Below are 17577 nucleotides of genomic sequence, written 5' to 3' on the forward strand. Positions count from 1 at the left end.
GAAAGAAAATAGTGGCTCATTAAAAGGGATCTTAGAAAAAAGTGTTTTGGTAAAAGTAGCTCGTGAAACAATACGCTGACTGTACTGGAAGCATGAGGGGAAGCAAAATGATCAACTGGTCGCGATGTTTTCTTCTTCACGCTTCATCGTAAATCACTTTGCAGACTAAACCAGAGCTATTCTTATTAGAACATAAAGATTCTCCCCAACATTCAGTTCGAGTACTGCGTTTATAGTTTTCACATTTTCGTTTGTGCATATAAAAGGAATACATCTGACTAAATCTGGGGACATAGCAATGTCACAAACAGAAAGTATTACACTCGATATAAAACCTAAACGCAAGCCAAGCAAGCTCTTCACTATCTACTTCATATACCCCAACTAGTGAAAATTAGATTAGTTCCGCTTTCTATGCCAAATAAATTGATATGAAGATACATACAAACTGCAACTTCTAGAGTCTCCTCATTGAAAATACCAGATCAAACCGTATCAATTTCTATGAATTGTAGAATACGGGGACGGCTCTCAGCTCTCGTGGCTCTCCTATTAAGAGAAACCTAAAAAGGTTGACAATAGCACCGTTCACCTCCAGATTTGTCTCGTTTGGTCGTCTGAAAGCAAGAGCCCAAGTCTCCCCCGCTTGGTTGTGCTCCTCAGGTGTTTCCATTTTTGAATCTGCCTCGCTTGGGTTTCTGAGTACAAGAGCACATGACTCTTCAGCTTGGCTGCATTCTTCGTCACTATGAGGTGCTATATTTTCCTCGTTTGGCTGTTTGAGTACGAGAGCTTTAGACCTCGCGTCATTGTCGAATATCTCGTCATTGTTGACCTCCAAATTTGACTCGTTTGGATCTCTGCGTGCGAGAACCGAGGACTCCTTTGCTTGGATGTTTGTTTCTTCGTAACCCTGATCTTTGGACTGTAGCTGGTATTTGTCAGCTACTTCGAGGGCTTGGTCCAAAAATCTGCCAACCGCCATAGATTGAGATGCTATTTGTGGCTCTGGCCTTTTAGAGATGGTGGTGGTAAAGCCTCCATCGTAGGATATGCAAAGTCCGTTGTCAGTAACGGGAGAAGATGAGCGAGGTATGTATATTTGCTCAACACCAGTTGCTGACTTTTCGGCAGAACGGACATCCGATACATTGTCTGATGTATCGTCGCTATGAGTATGCCGGCGCCATTCACTCATCGAAAACCGAGTCATCCTCTCATATATAGCTCTCCCCTGTGGCGTTAGCTCATATTTTGGTTGAGTGAGAGCATATGCGGGCAGTCGGAGCCACGATTCTGCACCTTTGACTTTGGTAAGTGCCTGGTCTTCGGATGTAAGAAACCACTCTTTGTGTGTGCGTCTCATGTTTCCGGGGCAAAGTCGACAGTTGTGAACATGAAAATTCTCAGCGGCCAACGCGGTATGAACAATCTTTTCGGCTTGTCGAGCTCCCACAAATGGTTTACTTTCATAGATGACCGTTGTATCGACGCCATAACAGTTACCCTTCTGCTTTTTCCTCTCTTCTGCGGACTTCGTGGAGAATCCGATTTTGAATATACCAGGTAAAATGTTATGTTTATATATGTATACAATCCCCTGTTGAGCCATGCTTGCATTGGGTAGGGGATTTTCCATCGTTTTGAATATCTTGGTATTGTCCTTTTTTTTCCTTACATTTGGAAATGACACTGCGCCAAGAGGCTTCAACCAGTCTACCAGCTTTTGGATTTCAAAAGGGTCGCTGATTATACGGCGCGTGGCGTTTGGTGCATCAACCTCAATGGCCAGATTCTTCATCTCTTTTTCAATGCCGAAGTCTGATGCTGATTTGTCTCCTAAAACGTCAGACATAGGGCTGGTGGGCGTCGGAGATGTCATAATGCTAGTTTCGCTCCAAGTCCCCAGCGAATCACTAGAGGTCGTTGCCGAGGACGTCACCGAGGGCCTCACTGATGGCCTCACCGTGGATACCCCCCTTTACCAAATTTGGAGCAGTTGCAATGTATTGGGCCTTCCATCTCGTGAAAGCCTTGTTTGCCCCCCGACGGTGACTAGAGCAGTGCGTAAGAGTGATATAACTTTCTATCTTATCATAAAATTTATCAGTATGCCCGCACTCTGTCATATGTCGGAACTCGAACAAAAGAACGTCAAGTTCGTCTCGCTTTGCAATGCTGCAAGCTGTCTTGCTGCACGGCTCCGTTGTATTTTGGACATATGACCGACATTGACCATAGTCGCTTAACTTTAGGCCCGGAGGAAGGCCTATATCTTTCTGGATTTTGGCAAGTTCCCTGAAAACTGGTGGATCGGCCATCGTGGCCATTGTGAAGCAAATCTGCCGTCGAATTTCTTGCTACCCGTGATCTTGTATCCGTAGAGAATTAAAGAGTCTATCGCACTTGACATAAAAGAAAGACCTCGAGGCTATGCCAGTATATTTATATATGCTGTTGGTTGTTAGCGTAACGCGCCCCATATTATTATGTCCATGTGCTCTACAGCGGAGGATTTCTACGTCTTTGGCGATCGGCTACCTCGACATATTATACATGGGACTTTCTAAGGCTAATCGAATTAGGAAGCTCAGTTCAAAGAACCATATGTGAGGTAAATCATTGCTATAATTACACAGGGCGGCAACTCCGTCCTGTCTGCCATGGCTAATCCATATTTGGATCACCGCAGCCTACTCATAAATCCAGGTTGGGGACTAGCTGGAATAATGTGATCAGTTACTTTTAAATTATGTTACAGCCATAGTCCATAATTGCTATATGATACCCAGGTAATTTCTATGCGGCCTGTACAAGTTGATTGATATCGGCCAACTTCATGAGCAGACCAGGTTTGTTCAATTCGGCCAACTGATGACACAATTTTCCATAGCAGATATCCTATATATCAAGTGCACTATAGCTATAACAACCAAGCAATGTAAGAAGAACTACTACGTTTGTTAACATAGAGCTTCAAAAGTTCCCCGGCTCCAACATCTGGCAGAGTCCAAGCCAAGGCTAGACAAAGTACCATTGCACAATCTAGTAACACGACAGCTTCCAGTTATACATCGCCTTCGCCAGTCTATGAGAAATAGATATCTACAGTACTCTCTTATAAGCAAGAAGTATTATTGGCATTTGAGGGTAATAAATAGCAAATGATCTAAGCCCATTGAGAAGGTTTCGAGGTCTAGGGACATTGTCCCATCTGAGTGGTAACTTCTCCCTATAATGCAATGCAGCATGTAGGCAAGAAACGGCACAGAATACTACAATAGCTAGGTTCTGTTTAATTAAAAGGCTCCCATTATGGAGCCAATATGGTAAGGGATCACATGAAGATTACTCGGGATTCTTCAATATAGAAGCTTCATGACGAAAAGACTTGCAGCATTTCCCCAGCACAGCCACACTGTGACAGGGGCCGACCAACAACATAGTTTCCCCCCGCAGACACTAACTCGCAATCGCATAGAAGCTGGATGCCTGCGACATCACTTCTAAGCGACTAGAAACCTCTTCCCCGGGTCGATATTCTACATGGGTCTCTTGTTCCCGCTCGACGGTCTGTTACCCAGCGGCCGGTCTTGTTTAGCGCCGGGCCGCTCAAAAGTGGCCTGAAACTAGTAACACAACGTGGGAGTGGACATGTTTTAGTAGCTGCGGGTAGAGCTGGTCGGTCCCGAGGTGTTGAAAATAGCGTCTGATAACGCCCGGTCTCTTTAAGATGCCCGGACAAATGGAGGTTGCGGAAAAGCCGCCCTGGTTATACTACTACACTTCTGAGACGAGGCTGACATGCAGTAGCGTGCTGCATTTTGCGTGGACGAAGGACCAACAACGTCTCAATAACCCCTGGAAAACCAGCTTCTGTAACAGAACATGGTCGTCGTTGTTGGTCGGCGTTGTGGCTTTCGAGGGCAGTATTGCGCCATCCTGGGAGCTGAATGCAAGTGGCGCCATCTCTGAGCCGCAAGCTACGGGAGCTCTTGGGTTCACCAGAAGCAGTCTAAGATAAGAGATTAGGCACAGCCCTTTGAGATTTGGAGTTTTGCGAAACATTGGCGTTGGTTTAAGGCTTGAAACAATGCAATAGAATGGTATGTTAGTGGGTAACAGCGCTGAGCCGTACAGTATCCGAGTATGCGTGCTCCTAGCAAATGAAGCAATAGTGCGAGATCTAGGCTTTTGTTAACAGACGTCCCAAACACCATGTCCATGATCGACGCTAAACGAAGGGGAACAACGGGGATAAGAGTTAGATCGCTTATGGCAGTATCCATGGTTCGGCCGACCTCCGCACCAGCTGAAAGAAGGCTGAGCTGCTTCTGGAAAAGATGACCCCAGGCACGAACTGGAGACACTGGTTTTGCAGCAGTATTGCTACAGGGGCGTCGGAATAGCTGTCTGAGAGGCAACCGGACTTGGATTCTTCCTCCAGCACTGAGATTGGAGATTGGGGGCCGTAACTTGCAATACGGGACCTCCGCATCGCTCGACAGGATCTATTCCGCTTTCAGCTCTTGGAAATAAGGAGCTGCAGAAAACAGCCTACCGAGCACAATTCTGCCCATGCAGGACAGGGCTCGTGATCCTGCTGCAGAACACCACAACCAACATGCATATTCGCTGTTTCGCTACGCGCCCCTCTGGCTTCACAGCCTCACCCTCCCTCCCATGCATAGTTCATGGCCTTTGCTCTTGTCCTTGTCTCTGTCTATATCTACTATCTGCAGCGGGAAATGAGTCCGAGTGACCAAGAAGAAGATTGCCAGGAAAACAGCAGAGTCGCAATCAATCAATTAAAAAAAAAAAAAAAAAACCCCCTCGGTTCAGAATGGCTTTCGGAACCGAAAGCGAGCCCCAGAATCCCGTGTTCAAAGTATTGGCTGATATCCAGCGATACACCGACGTGTGCCCCAATCCAGAAGAGTCGGACTTTTCCACATGCCGAGCCATGAGGAAAGATGGAGGCCGTTGCCGGAATCCTCCCTGCACGCAATATGAGCGACATCACAGTCACGACTTGATGTTTGAGTTCCGGGGCATGACAGAGTGCCCTGACACGGACAGCTTCTATAATAAACTAGAGACTTTCATCACCTATTCGCATTGCAAGAGATGGCATCGCTGGCCGGCTCTGGCAGCTTTCGAGCGTTGGAAAAAGGAGCGGATCGCAGCCAGATCCAATGCTCGACAACGATACACGCCCGCTCGAACTGTGGCACCACCAGCCCGCCCCTCAACTCCTCCATCGGCTATACAACCAACAACTACGACAGTCATACAGCCTCTCACAGCGGCAGCCCTCCAGCAGCTGCCGACTATTCCTACAACATTTGTTCCTTCGGCAGCCAGCGCAACATCCGACGGTGGCGATTCTTTCGACGACAGCATTCTGGAGACTCGCTCTGTCACCAGTAATGGATCGACGTTCCTCAGCTCCCTTCCCAATACTCCTCCACGCAATGGACTTGTTTCAGGGATGGAGATCGATGATATCGCGGAAGAAGATGGAGCTGACTGGACCGCTGATAATGTCGCAAGGGTTAGAGCCAATGCAGACAATTCGCCTTCACCAAGCAACAAGTCTATTGCAGACGTGGAAATGGATACCATTGAAGAAATCATTACACAAGAAGATGCAACCGACAGTATATCCGCCAGTGTTGAAAAATTGACTGCCATCGTCACAAGCTTGACTGCCTTCCTTAAGAAGAAAGATACTGCCTTCGAAAAAACGTTGGCCGCTTTCCTTGAGAATGCAGAGAAAGAAGTCACATCCAAAGGCAAAGGAGTTGATAGAGGCGATGTTGTTGAAGAAGCTGATATTAAAAAAGAAGTTGTCATTAGCAATGAGGCTACTTCTGTGGATATCAAGAAAGAAACTATTGCAAATCAGAAAGTCGAGGAAGAAGATGACCTTGAAGAAGCTCCTGAGAAAGAGGCCGTGAAATACAACATTACGAGAAAAGCTGTTCCCAAAGCGGATTCTGCCGGGCAGATGCCAGATCTGACTTTAACCTCGAGCGTCCATGATACAGCGGCAACGGAACAGAATGATCCAGCCAGAAAACCCGCTGTTGACGAGCTTGGCATTATTAGACTACAGCGCAATGGCTCGCTAAGAGATCACTCGCGGGTATTCCAAGTCATCAGCAGTCATCCAACCGCCAATGAGATGAGTGAAGGTGTTGTGTACATCTTTGAGGATAACGACAACACTTCTCTATTCAAAATTGGATGGTCAAGCGAAAGCGCAGAAGAGACGCTAAAACAACCTAACAACTGCTATGGAGTCAACACAAGAGTCGTTTACGAGACTCAAAGGTTCGCTGGTGCTCCCCACGCTGAAAAACTTGCTCGAGTTATTCTTCAGCATGCCAATATTCGCGTTTTGACATGCGAGAAGTGCAAAGGAGGGCATACAGAATGGTTTTCTGCTCAAGCAGAAACTGTACGTCAAACAGTCATGCAGGTTGAACATTTTGTCCAGATGCCCGCATATACTCTACAAGATGGAGAATACAAATTATCACCAGAGGCATACAGCCGCGTGGTAAAACAGATGTGCGACTTTTCCATAGACAAGATGGGCGAGCTGATGCACAAGAACCCTGAAGGCAATAAAGCAACCAAGTCGACTCTTGTGTTATGTGAATCTATATCCGTGGCTCCGCTCACACCACCCGATACACCTCGTCCTAGTACCAAAGACATATTTTTCGAGACTCAGGATGCCAATGGGAGCCTTGTCTCATTATCAACGCAGACAAGCGGAAAGACTCGACTGTCGACAGGAACAAAAGTCGCAAGAAAGCTGAAACATTTCGTAACGGCCAAAAACACAGTCAAAGAGTACTTGACCCGATCTCGAGGATCAACGCCCGAGGTAGAGAGCAGTGAGAAGCGCGCATTTGGTGCAGTCTTTGTAGATTTGAAAGGCAAGGCGCGCGGACTTAGTACAAAAGCGCGAGAAGATGTGCGGGGATTTCGCAGGGACTTCAAGGAAGAACTGCGCCGCAACGGCGATGAGGCTGAATAAAGTTCACAAAGCAGATTGGTTGGACAACGGGAGTGGAAGACAAATTGTCGTATTCTAAAACATGGCGGTTCGGCATTGATACTTTGTAAATTTACATGTACACAGTTTTCCTTAGTCGCAGCTCGGCCGTACGAGGCTCTTCATACACTCTTTCGTCAATTGAATATATTTCACAGCACGTATATCAACGTTATCATATGCCTTTACTAAGGCCTCATCAACAGAAAACCCAGAAACAAGGCAGCCTTCGGGCTTCTTCGATTAGGCTGACACGGCGCCATCACCATATTTGCCTTACAAGCATGTGGCTTATTAGATGCCACATCATGGGTGTAAATTCAGCCCCTTGGGATAAAACCCGTCCTCACCTTAGCCGTCATGTTCATCCAATGAGAACCCGACACGCGTAAACTCAGCCTTGCGAAATATGCAGGCGCAGTCTCATGTGGATGCACAACTGACGCCCTATCCAATATATATTGAGTGCAAGGCGGCCGAGGACGCCTTTTTGGTCGCCAAAATGGCCTCGGGCGCAAAGCATACCCGATTCTATGTACACGCGTAATTGCCCAATGATGATGTATCCTTACGCGCTTGTATGCATGAAAGCATCCATGTAAATGTGCCTGAAGCATGAGGCTTACAGCTTACAGCTAGATGGCAAACTCTTATAAATACCTCCACTGGCGCCAGTGTTGCATTTAACTTTCCATGCACCTACAGAAGGAAAAGATATAAAAGAAGAGAGAAAGCATGTACAAGAAAATTTTTACGTCGAAGAATTCTAAATCCAGAGCAGTGAGCCAGTTGATGCCCATTACGAAGCTATAGATGCAGCATGCTAAGATCACTTACAGGGCTCTCGTGTCGAGACAGTAACCATGAGCAGAAGCAGAACCCACGGACTAGTTGATCAGGCGCTCGAGAAACTTAATAAGATACAGAACATCGGACAAGATGTCAAGGAACACAAAGATCTAGATGAAGTCAAGACGCAGCTCTCAACAGCTAAAAGCTATCTCAACGCGATTAAGCATATCGGCGGGTTGCAAACCCATGATTTCAGCGCAGAGCTTGAAGCTACTATTGCAGTTCTTCAAGATTGTGAAAATCTTTTTGAGAAGCTTCCCAAGAGTTCATTGAAATCTTCACAGGTTAGCCTCGAGCAGCTTGGTTGCGAAAAGCAGCTGAAGCCCATGCAAGGGCCCCTTGATAAGGCGCTGCAGCAAATCTCTGTACGGGTGTTGGAAACTCCGGTGGGCCTTAAAGGAGGCCATCTCGTTGAACTCAGTGTTCTTAACGAGACCAATGCAATGGTGGAGCCAATCTTCAAGAAAAGTCTGGTACTCGTGGATTTCTTAACGAAGGAGGGTAAGATTGGTGGGAAGAGTAAGTCATTCAACATCGCTGCTAATAAACTTGGGGGCCTAACATATTTTTACTAGACGCAAATGAAACCATTGCACTTGAACCAACCAAGTTCGAAGCATTCAAACTCTCTGCTTCACAGCAATCGGCATCACAGCAATCGACATCACAGACGACCGGCAGTGAGAACGTCACAGCAGAGTACACGAGAGCAATTGTCCAGGGTAATACTGCTGGAGATAATATGAGAACCTTCTTTGGCAATATTGGCTTTGAGCCTGGCTACACAACTGCATATACGGGCACTTCAAAGTTCGTCAATAATACGATGGGTAACGACGCAGCTGTGTACGCTGGGGATATTGGAGGCCAGGCCGCTGTGGAAATGATGAAAAACTCGTCCAAAAAGTAGTTTTCAGCGAGAATATAGCAAGGCATATGCTGGGGCATGAAGTCTGATAGTATGGATTAGAAAGCTGCAATGGAAAATCGTGCGTTTGAAGGCTCAAGTAGTCCAGCACCTGTGTCAAATATCCATTTACACTAATCAAAACATTTATTGAATACATCAATTTGCCCAGTCATCCTACTACCCATGTCTGACTTTTTTCTGTCTTCGGGTATCTATGTAAAAGAGCCTTCGCAGCAGCCGCCGCCGTCGCAGCCGCAAAGTCTTGCCACGTCTTATTCTTGTGAGAATCTGCGTAGTCACAGACGCCCTTGACAATGACACAGGGGATCTCTCCCCAGATGCCTGCTGCTTCCATCTCAAATGCAATAACGCCTTCATTTTGCGCAATCTCATCGCGGTCTCTTCCCGATTTTAAGACGGTATCGCCCGAAGCAACGGCGCCGAGATGGATCGATGGTGCTTGAGCATCCTCGGAACTATTTCGTTCAAGCTCTTGCTTCTCTTGAAGCCGCTCTCTCTCGACAAAGTAATGCTCTTCACATCCTAACTCCTCGCAAGTGGCATTTAGAGCGTCCTCGCAAACGTCGCCAGAACTGTCGTCACAAATGTTGCAGCAGTGGCCATGAAAGCCGCGATGCATGTGGCGATAATCTGATCTGAATAATCTGTCTTTGGCCGTCCCGGGATATCGATACTTGTTGAGCAACCTGTTTTTCCTACCTGTTCGTTTATTCTGTAGCTGCATAAGGAATTGAGCTGTCTGGCTCTGAAGTAAGCTTAGGCCTCGGTCAGTCTCAAAGTTTTTAAGCAAGCTCTGAATATTCTTTGTCGCTTTGCCCAAGTTGTCTTCAAAGGTATTTTTGCGAATAAACTTTTCAGGATATTTCCTGCCAAAGTCATATTGGACAACGGCCCTGCTTATCACAACATCACCTAGGAGTATCTCGTCCTCTTCATATCCTCCAACTCGAGGCACGCCTCCGCAGACGCCTACAAGGAGCGCCAACTCCACGTGCGTGTAGCTCGACCTAAAACTAGCGGCGGCGGCAGCAGCATTGGATTTTCCAATGTGTGGAAGAAGAGCTAGGACAACATTGTGCTTGCCAATGCGACCAGTGGTATAAGTGTTGAGATCTCCTTCTGCTCTCCCATATTGGTCTCCTTCTTCGTCCCAAAATTCATCAAATATTTGACAAACAGCGTTGTATTCTGTGACAATAGCGCATATAACGGCTACATTGAAGTCTTCACGTCTTGGCGGAGCTGCGGTTGCTGCGCTTGTGGTTGTAGTCATTGAACGCAGACTAAGTCCTAGATTAGCATTCTTTCTCTTTCGTAATAAGATATCAAGTTGAGGAGAGTTCATGTTCAAAATAGAGAATACTCACGAGTTTTGTGAAGGTCTTTCTGCGCCATCGTGGCCAAAGACGCCGTTTGCGCCAATATGGGCCATTCGAGAAGCAATCATCCCTCTCTGAGATGGTAAGATAGCGAGAGCACTTTTGGTAAATCTTTCGTTCAGACCTTTCAACTGTCTATCTGTCGACTCCAGAGGCTCATCTGTATGCAATCTCTTCAGATTGGGGCGCTCAGAAAAGGATCCTCGCCGCTTCCGCTTAAGTCCATCGGGGTTCAGTTCTTTCTCGAGGTTTCGGACGATCTGCTCATAAATGACCTCTCTCATGGCAGCGCCGGATGAATTGACATTTTGTAAGTTGTCGTCTTTTTGTAAATGCATATGAAGGTATAGACACCCCTGCACAGCTTGGAGGTAGAAACTGTTTCCGTCCTGTCGTGCCTCTTCCACGTAGCTACACATTTGAGCCCAGTTTCCAATATTCTTGTTAATATTCTGTAAGTCAATGTCAAGAGGTATCTTTTCGCCGTTGATAATCTCCAATAACAATTTTGCAAAGGATAATAAGACCGGATTTCCAGGAACAATTCTATGAAGGAAGCTGGGATAATTGAAGCTGGAAGGTTGTGACCCTACCAAAATATGCCAGCGTGGAAGCTCTCCATAAGGCTGAGAAGAGCGCATGAAAAAAATGTTTTCCGCTGACCAGTTACAAGAAGCTCGCTCAAGGCTCCTGTCGAAAAATACCATTAAACACCTAGCCAGGGCCAGGGCCAAAGCCGTCTTTTCTCGATGGTCAAACCTTTCTATGACAATGCCTCTGAGATAGGCTCCAGGGCTAATAGGCCGAAATGCGTTTTTATCGAGTAATAAATTGAGCCCTTCTTCTGTATGGTCATACGTTGATATCGGCGGTCCTTCGTCGGTAACATCAAATAGCCCCCGCTGATCAACGAAAAGGCGAAGTTTCGTTCGCTGTTTCCAAGTTTTGTGGATGGCAACGCAAATATCATGCTTGTGTTCTGAGCTTATTGGGTGTCTATATTTTTGTCAAATTAGTACCCAGCCCTAGAACTCAGCATGCGCAGCGACACTTACTGGAACGAGTCGCATACAGCCTCTTGCCAATCACGCTCGGATTGGCAGCAAGATAGTAACATTTCGAGCTTTGGCTGATATGGACTGGTATGTAGTTCCTCCAAGACCCTCAGCTTCACTTCGTGGCTTATACCACAGTGTGTCTGCTGAAACTCTTTTAAAATAGCGTCCATGACAACGCCTACTGGGTTGTGAACCATGTTGAGCTTTTGTTCTGTTGGCTCTACCACGCTCATTTGCATTGGGGACTGCAATGTAGAGGTTCCAAGCCAGCTTTGTGACTTATCCGATCGGGCTACTACTCGTTGTAGAAACATCTTCCAAGCCATTACCTGGCTCACCATCTGGTCTCCAATGCGGCCGTGAGGTAGTATAAATAGAGATGGCCCTGGATCACCTATTAAGCTAAACTGCTTGTAATCAGATGCATCGAGATAAAGCATCAGTGCCGACAATTTCGGGTATATGCTCATTATCTTCGTAATATCGTGAGAGCCATTGTGAGTAGACGCATTTGGAGAGTAAATTATATCCTCATTTACCATATCATTAAGCGACATCAAAACGTCTTGTGCTCTGTCCTCTAAATCCGCAAAATCCTCACTCAAGAGGTCAATATCCAAAGTAGCCGTCTTGAAGATATCGCGAAGGTCGCAGTCCAAGAGATCCACGTCGTTTTGGTATTTGGTAGGCCGACCCACGTCGGCTGCACGCCTCGTAAGTCCCGCAAGTCGGCCCGCCAACCGGACTTTCAATGCCTGAAAGCCAATCCATCCGAGAGATTCGGTAGGCAGCATCGCGTATTTTAAGGTGTCGCCGTGCTGTTTAGGCAGATGAACCCTGTGTGGTTGTGATATCAATGCAACTGCGCCGAGATGCGGCTGAATGATGAAAGCGGGGGTCTCAAGGCTCACAAACGAGACTGCAGCCGATTTATGTCAGCTACATGCAGTAGCCATAAATGATGCGCGTAAAGTGTACTGAAGCTCTTATGCTTCAATAATGCAATCGTTGCCAAATCGTGATAAATTGGAAACGAAAATGGCCGACGACTAAGTGCTAAGATGCCAGATGTCTATGCAGACACAGCTCAAAGAAGGCATCGAGAATAGAATCCAGAAGATAGCTAGTAAGCCTGCTGAGGGCGTTTCTAGCGTTGGCCAGTGTGGCGATGATACATGTGCCTGGTTGACGAATACAGGGTTAATTCGAATCCCAGATTAGGCCACTTCGCCATTAATCTCATGTGATACAGCCCAGGTGTTGAATGTACCAGAGCGGGGTTAGGCACATCTCGAGCCTCTAAGGATGACTGTATGCAGAGTGCAAGTTGCCAACAGCATATTTAAACTATTAACTGTATCCTGCAGTGAAACTCCTGGGCCTGCAATCGAAATCACGATTGTCTCCGCTATTAATCCTAGCAATCTTACATAGCTGCGCCATCTCCGCCAACCGGGATATGCCACTATTAAATGATCAAATACCTTCGAGTTGACATCTTGCTAGCTCGTCTTGTCAAGCTGCACAGAAGCCATGGATGTGGCAGATGTAGAGACGGCGGAGCCGATTTTCGAGCTTGCGACAGAATGTGAAACTCTTTTCTCGGAACACATCTTAAGGCTGAAGAATGAATCAGATTTCAATGGCGCGAAAGTCGTTGGAGAGTATCAGCAACGGTTCTCAGCTTGGGCGGCATTTTTAGGTGTCTTTGCCATGCCAGATATGTGCCTCGACCGCAGACTCCGCAGCCATGTCGAAGTCCAGGATCTGGCTCTTCGCTTGTTGGATATCATGAAAAGAAATCTGGTTCATCGTGCGTCCCCTATCCGTTTCATAGCATCAGATTCGATGCTGACGGCATTTAGTTTTTGAAGAAGATATCGACATCCCCGACTTAGACCAAGTCTCTTCACCACAAACCCGCATCAACTTGGAAAGTCTAAGAGGAATTGAAGGAGCTGTTGACCGCCTCAACCATCTCGGGAGGACCATACAGCGATCGTCTGAAGCAGGACAGGCAACCAAGGTTGACAAATTCACAACGACCTTTGATTCCACTTCCTTTGAAGAGATTGCGCGCTTAGCAGTCAAGTCATTCTACCCCGATGCCAGCGCATCCCTTTTGAACCAGCTTATTCAAGCAATGACCGATATGTACGAAAAGTTTCATTATCGGCGATCGAGACAAGTGCGACTCCAAGCTCGACCTAAAGCAGCGCTATTCACCATTGGCGAAGATCCGGCTTCCGACTCAGCGGTAAATACAGGGAGGGCATCTCTTCAGCCAACAGCTCCTCTCTTATTAGATGCCAATAAGCAACTACCTCGCTTAATCTCCATGGCTCATTTAGAAGACAGGTCACACAAATCCAGAGAATCCAAGCCAACATCCCTGGATAGCCGAGAGTTTAGTCGGCTGTTTCCGCGGCAAGGGGGCGGATCTGTCGGTAGCAAGACAAGGTCTATTCTTGTTAGTCAAGTTGCTTATCCTCAACCATCTGAAGAAAGCTTGGTATGCGAATGGTGCTTTGCAACTCTTTCAAAAGATGAACTCAAGGGAGAGAAGTGGAAGTATGATCCAACTACTCGCTTATTCCAACGCTGTAGATGCTTCTTACTGATTCAATCAATGTCTAGGAAACATTTAAATGAAGACTTCAAGCCCTTTATTTGCATATCTGAGAAGTGTAAAGGGCAATCAACCCGATTTGCAACTTCAAGAGCATGGTTTAGCCATATGCTCGAAACGCATGGTCAAAATTGGCATCGAGAAATACATTTGCCGATATGGTGGATTTGCCCACTATGCAACAGCAAAGAAACGACATTTTCTAGAGCACAAGATCTCTCAGAACACATATCAAAGCTCCACGATGAAACTTTTACAAAACCTCAAATCCAAGTTATTGTGCACCAAAGTCAGCTCCGATCCCCGCGGCCACAGGACATGTGCCCCTTGTGCTGCCTTTCAATGAGAGATGAAGATAGGCAAGAACGCACCTTCAAAGTCGCTCAACCAGACCTTTCATCAAAAGATCAAGTGCCTGAAGAAAGTCACAAACGTGCCAAAACGGAGACTGGCTCAATTCAGCCAGTTCAGCATAGCGTTGTCGGCTCTGAAGGAGAAATGAAAGAGTCCACAGGAACTCAATCTGCCCAAAATTTAGAGCGAGTAAACATTGAAGCCATCGCAAGACACGTCGCTGCGCACCTTCAAGGGATTATGCTCTTCACACTACGTATGATGTCTCTAGACGTCCTAAATGCAACAGCAGACGAAAAGTCTTTATCTAGCAGTACTAATCACGACTCATCTCGCGCTGGCTCAGCGCAACAACGTTTTGAAGAAGAGACAGGCGCTATCGTTGACATGTTGGAAGAAGAGGCTGATAGCATGGAGGTTGATGACCCTTTGATAGGGGATACTATTCCTGACTGCGAACATATCGATGATTGGCAAGACGTAATTAACGAGACACAGCAATTTTCAGGGACGGATAGCTTTCTACAAGAGGTTATTCGCTCCGGTGCTTTCCTCAATAAGGAGTAAGTTGCAATCCATCACATTATCATGAATCTGTATTAACGTACTTCAAGATCAACAGGTACAGCAAGCTACATACGACTTTAGCACGGCGAAATATTGAGACTAACATTTTTTAGAATCATTTCACATTCCAACAGCAGGCCGTTCACTTCTCCCTCCCCTAAATGAACATTTTGTTTGTCCTGAAGACCTTTTCGGTCGTATCACCAAGCAAGCTTCTGAAACAGCCAGCTGTGTTACACTTACAGGCTTAGGCGGCATTGGTAAATCCCAGCTGGCTCTCGAATTTGCGCATAGAGCTGCAGCGGAATGGCCTGAGACCTGGGCATTCTGGGTTTATGCCGAAACTCTAGAAGATGTTGAAGAAGGCTTCAGAAAGATTGCGGAGTATATCAAATTACCCGCGCAGAACCTGCCATGGGGCGACTTGTATCAGCTCGTTTGCGACTGGCTTTATGATGAACAGAATGGCCCATGGATTCTAATCCTCGACGGCGCCGATGATCCGAGTGTATTGTACAAGATTTCAGAGATTACGAACGTGCTGAAATTTAAAAGGCGGCCACTTACAAGTTTATATTTACTAAAATCACTGAGGCCGAATAGCTCAATAATCGTCACGACACGCAACAAAGACTTGGCTATTGCCATAAACCGAGATCAAAAGAACATAATTGAAGTTGGACCAATGCCAGTAGTAGAAGCTACCAGTCTCTTCAGAAAGATAGCAGGGCCGAAATTTCGACCTTCTTTGGATATGAATGCGGCGGTTCGCCTTGTAAAAGGACTCGGTCTCATTCCTCTTGCCATCACCCAAGCGGCTCTTTATATAGACAAGTATTTGCCAAAAAGTATTACTCTTGTCAAATATTTGGAGGAACTTGAAGAGAACACTATGGAAAAGTTCCGGCTTCTTCAATTCGACGCCAATAGCATCGGAGTTGGACGCAATTCAACGAGTATCCTCGACACACTTCAAACATCCTTTGACTTTGTCCGATCCCAAAGGCCCTCTGCAGCAAATCTTCTGTCGCTCATGAGTTTTTTTGATCGACGAGGTATTCCCAAGTGGCTCCTTGTATCTGATATACGAGGCAGTAATACACCGCGAGCAAACAGCCCAAGTATAATGGGACGATTGGAGTTGGATGATAATGACGGCGACACAAGCAATGACTCAACCGATACATTTGATGGCGACATAGACATACTCATGAACCATTACCTTATTGGGGCGAATAGAACAAGAGATATATTCGAGATGCACGGACTCGTACAACTCGCAGCTCAGAAGAGTCTAAGCGATGCTGAGGAACGCGCATACTGCGATCAGTTCATTCATCGGTTAGCGACAGAATTCCCAAGCAGCCCACTGGGTAATTGGTCCACCTGCCAAGAGCTTTTTGCTCACGTCCAAACAGCAGCCCAATATCCCCCAAGTGTTGATGTTTTAGAAGACTGGGCGACTCTTCTATATAACGGAGGGCGCTATGCGCGGCTGCTAGGAGACTATGAAACCGCAAAACAGATGAGCGATAGAGTATCAGACGTCAGACAAGGGATGGACAAGGAAGGTGGACAAGGAGGAGGAGACATGAGAAGATTGGAAAATTCGTCATTGACCGCGCTAATACTGATGGACCAGGGACTATATGACGAGGCCGAAAGGCTATTCGCCCAAGTAACAGATGCATTCAAGATAATGGAAGCGAAAGTGGAAAGAGCTCGCTCCAACACACTAACCAGTATGAATAACTTGGCGTCGATATATAGAATCCAGGGACGATGGAAAGCAGCAGAAAAACTTCTCACCGAAGTCAGATATCAAAGGGCAGAAATCAACAAGGTTGGCCCCAGTGCTCTAGCGACTCTGGCCAATCTAGCATCCACATATAAGGCGCAAGGCCGATACGTTGAAGCTACAGCGCTTCAAGAAGTGGTACTAGAGAGCTGCAAAATAGAGCTTGGAGAAGGCCATCCGCAAACGTTGACCAACATGAGTAACCTGGCGTCAATGTATAGGATCCGGGGCGAGCTGCAGAAAGCTGAAGAGCTTCAGGCCAAGGCAGTGAAAGTTCGCGGCATAAAATTCGGGGTGGAACATCCAGACACACTAACAAGCATGAACTGCCTTGCATCAATATTCACAGCCCAAAATCGACCGGGGGATGCCGAAGAGCTGCAGGTGCAGGTAGTGGAACTTCGAAGGACCAAGTTGGGCCCGAGCCATCCCAACACCATGGCTAGCATGAACAACTTGGCCCTGATATTTTACGAACAAGGGAAAGATGAAAAGGCTGTAGAGTTGCAAACATTGGTGGTGGATATGTGCAAGGTCAAGTTTGGGAATAACCACCCTCACACTCTGACCAGCATTAATAACCTTGCTCATATGCGGAGAAGCCAAGGCCAACACGAAGAGGCTATGGGGTTGATGAAGTTGTGTTCCGATGGTCGCCAGAACATTCTTGGCCAAGAGCATCCTTATACCGTTTCGTCTATGGCGGCGGTAAGGCGGTGGAGCGAATAGATTAGTTGTGTCTCCTACAAATTCATATTGGATGCTAGTTCATACTTCGCCTTTAGCGATCTGCGAGCAACAGCAGCCGACAATGCATATGTACTGGCCGGACCGTTTACAGCAATCGTCTCCCGTGCATTGCAAAGCCGGATGCGCCAAGCTTGCAGTGTCAGGCTATAAATTACAAGCCATGACATGTCTTGACATTGTGGACAATTGG

General features: G+C 46.6%; 7 protein-coding genes across 7 annotated transcripts; 4 read left to right on the forward strand and 3 right to left on the reverse strand.

Annotated features, from left to right (window-relative positions):
• Positions 1–502: 502 nt before the first annotated feature.
• Positions 503–1882, reverse strand: TrAtP1_009455 (uncharacterized protein; the record flags this gene model as incomplete). Its single annotated transcript, XM_066114295.1, has 1 exon — positions 503–1882. One exon carries the CDS (start codon positions 1880–1882, stop codon positions 503–505), a length of 1380 nt encoding a protein of 459 aa, XP_065970389.1.
• A 34-nt stretch (positions 1883–1916) lies between these two features.
• TrAtP1_009456 (uncharacterized protein) lies at positions 1917–2330 on the reverse strand (the record flags this gene model as incomplete). The annotated part of the gene is made up of 2 exons (XM_066114296.1): positions 1917–2055; positions 2122–2330. The coding sequence occupies 2 exons, from the start codon at positions 2328–2330 to the stop codon at positions 1917–1919; spliced, it is 348 nt and encodes a 115-aa protein (XP_065970390.1).
• Positions 2331–4358: 2028 nt separating this feature from the next.
• On the forward strand, positions 4359–7240 carry TrAtP1_009457 (uncharacterized protein). Its single transcript, XM_066114297.1, has one exon. It carries the CDS (start codon positions 4844–4846, stop codon positions 7049–7051), a length of 2208 nt encoding a protein of 735 aa, XP_065970391.1. The 5' UTR covers positions 4359–4843; the 3' UTR covers positions 7052–7240.
• A 692-nt stretch (positions 7241–7932) lies between these two features.
• Positions 7933–8831, forward strand: TrAtP1_009458 (uncharacterized protein; the record flags this gene model as incomplete). Its single annotated transcript, XM_066114298.1, has 2 exons — positions 7933–8440; positions 8497–8831. 2 exons carry the CDS (start codon positions 7933–7935, stop codon positions 8829–8831), a joined length of 843 nt encoding a protein of 280 aa, XP_065970392.1.
• Positions 8832–9000: 169 nt separating this feature from the next.
• Positions 9001–12083, reverse strand: TrAtP1_009459 (uncharacterized protein; the record flags this gene model as incomplete). Its single annotated transcript, XM_066114299.1, has 3 exons — positions 9001–10135; positions 10220–11227; positions 11287–12083. The coding sequence occupies 3 exons, from the start codon at positions 12081–12083 to the stop codon at positions 9001–9003; spliced, it is 2940 nt and encodes a 979-aa protein (XP_065970393.1).
• A 739-nt stretch (positions 12084–12822) lies between these two features.
• TrAtP1_009460 (uncharacterized protein) lies at positions 12823–14920 on the forward strand (the record flags this gene model as incomplete). The annotated part of the gene is made up of 4 exons (XM_066114300.1): positions 12823–13102; positions 13155–13860; positions 13927–14835; positions 14887–14920. 4 exons carry the CDS (start codon positions 12823–12825, stop codon positions 14918–14920), a joined length of 1929 nt encoding a protein of 642 aa, XP_065970394.1.
• An 811-nt stretch (positions 14921–15731) lies between these two features.
• TrAtP1_009461 (uncharacterized protein) lies at positions 15732–17366 on the forward strand (the record flags this gene model as incomplete). The annotated part of the gene is made up of 1 exon (XM_066114301.1): positions 15732–17366. One exon carries the CDS (start codon positions 15732–15734, stop codon positions 17364–17366), a length of 1635 nt encoding a protein of 544 aa, XP_065970395.1.
• Between the last annotated feature and the right edge of the window lie 211 nt (positions 17367–17577).

Source organism: Trichoderma atroviride, chromosome 5 (assembly GCF_020647795.1).
Source record: "Trichoderma atroviride chromosome 5, complete sequence".
Classification (NCBI taxonomy): Eukaryota; Fungi; Ascomycota; class Sordariomycetes; order Hypocreales; family Hypocreaceae; genus Trichoderma; species Trichoderma atroviride.